At 33.5% G+C, this 6,705-nt stretch overlaps 1 protein-coding gene across 1 annotated transcript; it reads left to right on the top strand.

The window, feature by feature from the left end:
- Nucleotides 1–466: 466 nt before the first annotated feature.
- On the top strand, nucleotides 467–2,645 carry ACS7 (1-amino-cyclopropane-1-carboxylate synthase 7). Its single transcript, XM_028258750.2, has 4 exons — nucleotides 467–795; nucleotides 942–1,070; nucleotides 1,341–1,501; nucleotides 1,649–2,645. The coding sequence occupies exons 1-4, from the start codon at nucleotides 619–621 to the stop codon at nucleotides 2,523–2,525; spliced, it is 1,344 nt and encodes a 447-aa protein (XP_028114551.2). The 5' UTR covers nucleotides 467–618; the 3' UTR covers nucleotides 2,526–2,645.
- Nucleotides 2,646–6,705: the final 4,060 nt, after the last annotated feature.

Below are 6,705 nucleotides of genomic sequence, written 5' to 3' on the forward strand. Positions count from 1 at the left end.
TATATTATGTGTCTGATTTTGTGTAGTTAAATTTATTCTTTTTAAAGTGATTCCATTACTAAAATTTATATCAAATTTTCTTTATAGATAAAAATACCCACCCCTCAACCACCATATTTTGAGATGTGGATCTTGTGAAGAATGAGATTTGGAAAAAAAGCAATGCAAAGTTGACAGAAGCTAACAGTTGTCACCAATGATAAAAACTATTTTTGTAAATTGTGATGTGATGAGCTTTGATCTTGCTTGCTCCCCAGAATCAATCATTGGTTTTTTTTCTTCTTTTCTTTTTTTTTTCTTTCTTTCTTTTTATTTTTTATTTTTTTATAGAGAATTTCATAATGTCCACCTAAGTAGGGCCCATTTTCCTCTCTCTCCAACCCTTTCTCCTATATATATATAAAGGCCTCTTTGACAAAGTTTTCATTCAAGAGTTCTCTTCTCTCATCTCTCTCAACTCTCCACAAAACAGCTTTCTCTACACTTTCTGTTTGATCAGCAAAAAGAAAAGAAGAGAAAGACGAGAAAGAACTGTTTCATTAACTCAAAATAAAAAAGTACATTGAGATAATAAGTTCTCATTCAACAGCTTTATCTACACTTGCAAGAAAGCTAGTTATGGCTATAGAGAGTGAGCAACAATCATCATCAGTTGGGCTATCGAGAGTTGCAGTTTCTGAAACTCATGGAGAGGACTCTCCATATTTTGCAGGATGGAAAGCGTACGACGAAAACCCTTACGACGAATCAAACAACCCATCAGGAGTCATTCAGATGGGATTGGCTGAAAATCAAGTAAGCACCAACACAATCTGACAGTATCAACGATATAGTCATATATCAACTGATATTGAATAGTATTGGTCGATATATCTGTGAATATCAGTATCGGAAGTCTAGAACTTGAAAGTGACCTTTGTTTTGTGATTTCTTGCGTACAGGTTTCATTTGATTTGCTAGAAGAGTTCTTGGAAAAGCATTCAGAAGAAGCCAGCTGGGGGAAAAAATCTTCTGGCTTTAGGGAGAATGCTTTGTTTCAAGATTATCATGGACTACAGTCTTTCAGAAAGGTATAGGGCCTGTTTCATATGGTTTTCATTTTTTGTTTTTGTTTTTGTTTTTGTGTTTTCAGAAACAAAAATGATGAAAAGTTCGAAAAGTGCCATCATTTTCATTTTTGTAGGAAATAGTTCAAAAAAAAAAAAATTTTGAAAACAGCTTTTGGACGTTTCTTAAAAATGGGTAGTTTTTGAATTGTTTTTTGAAAACAGTTTTTGGAACAACCAAGCATAATATAATATAATTCTAACTCTAGTGCAATTGTTTGCGTGTTAATTCAGGCAATGGCAAGTTTCATGGAACAAATAAGAGGGGGAAGAGCAAAATTCAACCCTGATAGAGTTGTTCTAACAGCCGGTGCAACGGCAGCCAATGAGTTGTTAACCTTCATTTTAGCCGATCCCGGTGATGCTTTGCTTGTTCCAACACCTTACTATCCAGGGTAAGTTCTAATCATCGGTCAAAAGTTTTTTCTGTGCACTTTTTTGAACACGTGTAACATTGTTGATTTTTAATACTAAAACTAATATCGGATGATCCAATAGTGTTAATTAAAACTATGATGCTGATCGCAAATGTTACTTTTCAGATTTGATAGAGATTTGAGGTGGAGGACCGGCGTAAAGATTGTACCGATTCACACTGACAGTTCCAACAATTTCCAAGTCACTCTTCAAGCTCTAGAAGATGCATATAACAGTGCACAAGCCATGAACATCAAAGTGAGAGGAGTACTCATAACAAACCCCTCAAATCCCCTCGGTGCCGCCCTTGACCGGTCAGTCCTGGAAGAAATCCTAGACTTCATAACCTGCAAAAACATCCACCTAGTCTCTGACGAAATCTACTCGGGATCCGTATTCTGTCCGTATGAATTCATCAGCGTGGCAGAAATACTCAAATCCCGAGGCTACAAAGATAGTGAGAGGGTCCATATTGTCTATAGCCTTTCGAAAGATCTAGGCCTACCAGGCTTTAGGGTTGGGGCTATTTACTCATACAATGACAAGGTTGTGACAACTGCTAGACGAATGTCAAGCTTCACTTTGGTCTCTTCTCAAACACAACAACTCTTGGCTTCCATGTTATCAAACAAAGAGTTCACAGAGAATTACATAAAGACAAACAGGCAAAGGTTGAAGAAGAGGTATCAGATGATCATCGATGGGTTGAGAATGGCCGGTATTGAGTGTTTACGAGGGAACGCGGGGTTATTTTGCTGGATGAATTTGAGCCCATTGTTGGAGAAACCTACAACAGAGAGTGAATTGGAGCTTTGGAATGAAGCTTTGAGAGAGATGAAGTTGAATATATCTCCAGGGTCCTCTTGCCATTGTTCCGAGCCAGGTTGGTTCAGGGTTTGCTTTGCTAATATGAGTGAGCAAACACTTGAAGTAGCTCTCAAGAGAATACATAATTTCATGGAACAAAGGAAGATGAGGAGTAAAATTGTTCTCTGTTCTTAGTTACATTATTTTTTGGATCAAACCCATTTCAAGAACTGGGTTATAGTGTCGGATAAGTTGTTTTGGAAGGGTAAGGATCCTCTAGAGTTTTTTTTTTTTTTTAAGTTTTTTAGAGTGGTACATTGTGTGGTTGAGATTTAATGACAAGTCACATCAATTTTTCAACATTAAATCTCGACCACAAAATATACCATTTTAGGAAACTTTAAGAAAAAAACACTCTAGAGAATCCTTGGTGGTTTTGGAATTGACTTTTTTTTTTAGTCATTTTTTAACTTTTTGCAAAAAGTCATGCAAAAAATAAAGAGAAGAGTTAACTTTTTTGTAAACTTTCTGAATTTTTTACTAAAATGTTGCCTTCCCAAAATAAGTCTGATTTGAGAATTTGAAATACAAATTTTTAGCTCCTTTTTGGTTCAGCAAGTCCTGTATCAATTATATACATAATGGAAGAGTAATGCTAGACATGAATGAAATATTATGAAATATTTCATGAAAATTTTTTATTCTTTAATTAGTGTATAATGCTTTATTATGTGTATAATCTAAGAATAAAAAAATTTTATAAAATTTTCTATAATATTTTTTTTTTAATGATACTTAACATTGAAAACCTCTACAAGTTTTCGTAGATGTTTTCTTTTGTGTGAGTTGTGACCCGACAACAGGTTTTCTCATGTTAGTTGTGCCACATTTTATTTTATTTATTTATTAAAAAAAGCTAGAAACTTGACTTGGTCAGTATTCACACTACAAGAAAAAACACCTTTGGCGACTAAATTTTTAGTCGCCAAAGGTCCTATTTTAGTCGCCAAATGTCAGAATTTCACTTTTCCCGACTAAAAAGTTTAGTCGCCCGTGTTGTCGCCAATAAATCGTCGCGGATGCCTTTGGCGACTAAAATACTGTTAGTCGCCAATATATATGTCTTCAGCGACTAAAGATTTCGTCGCCAATAGTCATTTTTATTTTATTATTTATACCTTTGGCGACTAACAGTTTAGTCGCCAATAGTTCATTTTTTATTTTATTATTTATACCTTTGGCGACCATTCACTTTAGTCGCTGAAAGTGTTTTCAGGAAAAAAATTTTTTTGCCTCCGCTGCTAGCAGGTTTCGAACTTGCGCCAACCCACGCCAAACCCTTTGGCACAACACTCCCTCCACTCTGCCACTATATCATCATATGATCATATATGCAATATATATTATTTATATACTATATTAACCGCAATTAATACAAAATAATATTCATAAATATAATTTTTTAATTCAATATAATTTTTGTCAAAAAATAAATTATTTACTAAAAAAAAAATTAGGCAACTTTTGGCGACTAAAACCATTTTTTAGTCGCTAATTGTATTATTTTGGGCTACTAATTAGTTATTTGTCGCTAAAAAAACAAGTTCTCAAATAAAAATCAGCACTTTTGGCGACTAAACAGAAATTTCGTCGCCAAAATCACTACTTTGGGCGACTAAAATGGATTTTGGTCGGCAAAACCCCCACTTTCAGCGACTAAATTGTTTTTAGTCGGCAAAACTGCTATAATCAGCGACTAAACCTGTTTTTAGTCGCCAAAACCATACGTTTTCGCTACTAAATTATTTTAGTCGGTAAAAACCGTGACTTTTGGCTACTAAACAAACTTTAGTCGCTGAAAACCCTATATTAGGCGACAAAACTTCCTTTTAGTCGCTAAAAACATGCTGTTCGGCGACTAAACCATTTTAGTCGCTAAAAACCTCCTTTTCGGCGACAAATTCCAATTTAGTCGCCATTTCATCCACTTTCAGCGACGAAATTTCATTTTTTGGTCGCCAATTCTGTATTTTGTTGTAGTGTCAAATTTCAAGTAAAAAAACTAAGAAATTTTTGCTAGATATACATTGCCAAACTTCTCAATATGATTTATGTTTCATTTTGATTCATGATATTTTAATTGTGTGGATTTGATTACAACTTATATGTATTTGAATGGTCCCACATTAAAAATGTATCCATTCCGCTATAAAAATTGCACAAAAACAGCACTACAAGAAGCATTTAAACACAATTAGGTAAGTTTGTGATCAAATTGAGATAATTTAAATATCAAAAACTAAAATGGCACAAATTGCATGTATTTGGCGTCCCCAGTATATTTAAGCCTTTTTTTGGGTATGTCAGACGGAAAAGGGAGGATACTCAACTCATAACCTTCTAATGATATACATGGACTCTGACTACTAGATTAACCAGGATAAATTTTGTGGAGTTCCCTGACAAGATATTCATATGTGGATGGAGAGAATAGGAAATACAATTGCAATATGTGAACATAGTCTAAACTCAGCTGAATCTCAATTTAATGGTACAATTAATAAACTTCAACAAATAAGATTTGGAGAGATTTGTAAAAGTTTAAGTGTTCAAAGATCCACAATGAAGCTAAAGAAAAGAAAAGAAAATGTAAACAAAGTCAAAGAAAATGCAAAGAAAGTCAAAGTTGAGAGTCAAATGGCACATCATTTTCCTCTTATAATGTATTATAATACTTCATATGTTGCATGCGCAAAAATTAATATGATTTCAATTAATGTATGGTCCACCTTTTCTTTTTCTTCTTTTCTTTTTTGCATTGCTGGAAACCTTTATTTTTGTGCCAATTGCCCTGTGCTTGCTGTACCAAACACTAGAAGTTTGCTCCACCAAACTCCAAAAATGCATATGCTCTCATTTGAGTATCATCAACACACAAAACCAAGTTGTAATCCAAATACTATTAGACCTTGTCAACATGCAATCTTTAGAATTAGTGAAATGTTAAGTAATATATATATCTATACGTATTAATATATATATATATATATATATATAACAAACACCTTTATTGATATAAGAAAGTTAGTTCAGTGGTCTATGTAGTTATCCATTGAAATAATGAGAAGGTTAGAGATACAAGTTTCGAATTGATAAAGTGTCTGCAGTCCTTCGTTATAATCTAACTTACTAATCCCTAACATCCTATCGTAAGGCCAAAAAAATAAAAAAACATCTCTGTAGATTTAGATGTCACTTTTTTTTTCTTCTCCTCGAAAATGCCCTCAAATATTACAAATTACACAGATATAATGTGTATACACTAGTGGTGGGCACACACTACTTGTGTAAAATTTCAAATAATTATGATCTTTATTTGAAGCTTTTGAGATCTTAAAACCGTAACAATTATCATGTATATGGATATTTTAGGTATACAAAAATTGGGACAACACTTCTTCTAAGTTGTGTGGTTGGACTTTTCTCTAGTCCTTAATCGAACTGCAGAGGTACTCTTAGATTTATTGAGCCTATTTTTGGATTTTGTTTCAATTATTCAAACCATTCACATTTTAGAGTTTGTCGTGTATATTATTCTTGTATAAAAAAATCAAGTCGATCGGATAATGACAACGGTGTATTAGGATCAATTTTGTATGAAAAAAATGAACGGTAAAAAAATAATCGATTCATACAAAACTGCTCTGAACACGTGATTGTCATTATTCAATCAACTTGATTTTTTGCAATCAACTTGCTTTTTTGCAGGATGTGTAATCGACAAACTCCAAAATGCGAACGGTTTAGATTACCGAAAATGACCAAAAAATGAGCCCAATAAGCGCAACATCACCTGTCCCGTTTGATTAAGGACCGGAAAAAAACCCAATCCTTTTATAATAATATAGATATATATTTGAAGATGTGTTCAAAATTTGATTCTATAGTGTAATTTAAACTTGGATTGGTATGTGTTACATCCATGAATCGGATCCATAAATTTCAAATTTTAGACAGTTTCTAATATTTTTTTTAATAGGTAAGTAGCATTGTTATTTGAATTATTATGTCCTATTATATCTTTGAATAATATTAAGATTACAAATTTTATTTTTGAATACCAAAATTACTAATTTTCTGACATGATTAGGGCTGAGCAAGGAATCCGTGAAATCCGTAATCCGATCCAGTCCAGTCCAATCCGATAGGTTTGGATTAGTTTTTTGAATCCGTGGTTCGGTTCCGGATTGAATAATTAAAAATCCGTAGTTCACGGATTGGTTCCGGATTGAATCCCACGGTTCCGGATTGGAACCGATCCGGACCGTATACAAATAGTCTATATTTTTATTATACATCCTCCCCCATAGTATCT

This window comes from Camellia sinensis, chromosome 13 (assembly GCF_055761805.1).
Source record: "Camellia sinensis isolate YWXY chromosome 13, ASM5576180v1, whole genome shotgun sequence".
NCBI classification, from domain to species: Eukaryota; Viridiplantae; Streptophyta; class Magnoliopsida; order Ericales; family Theaceae; genus Camellia; species Camellia sinensis.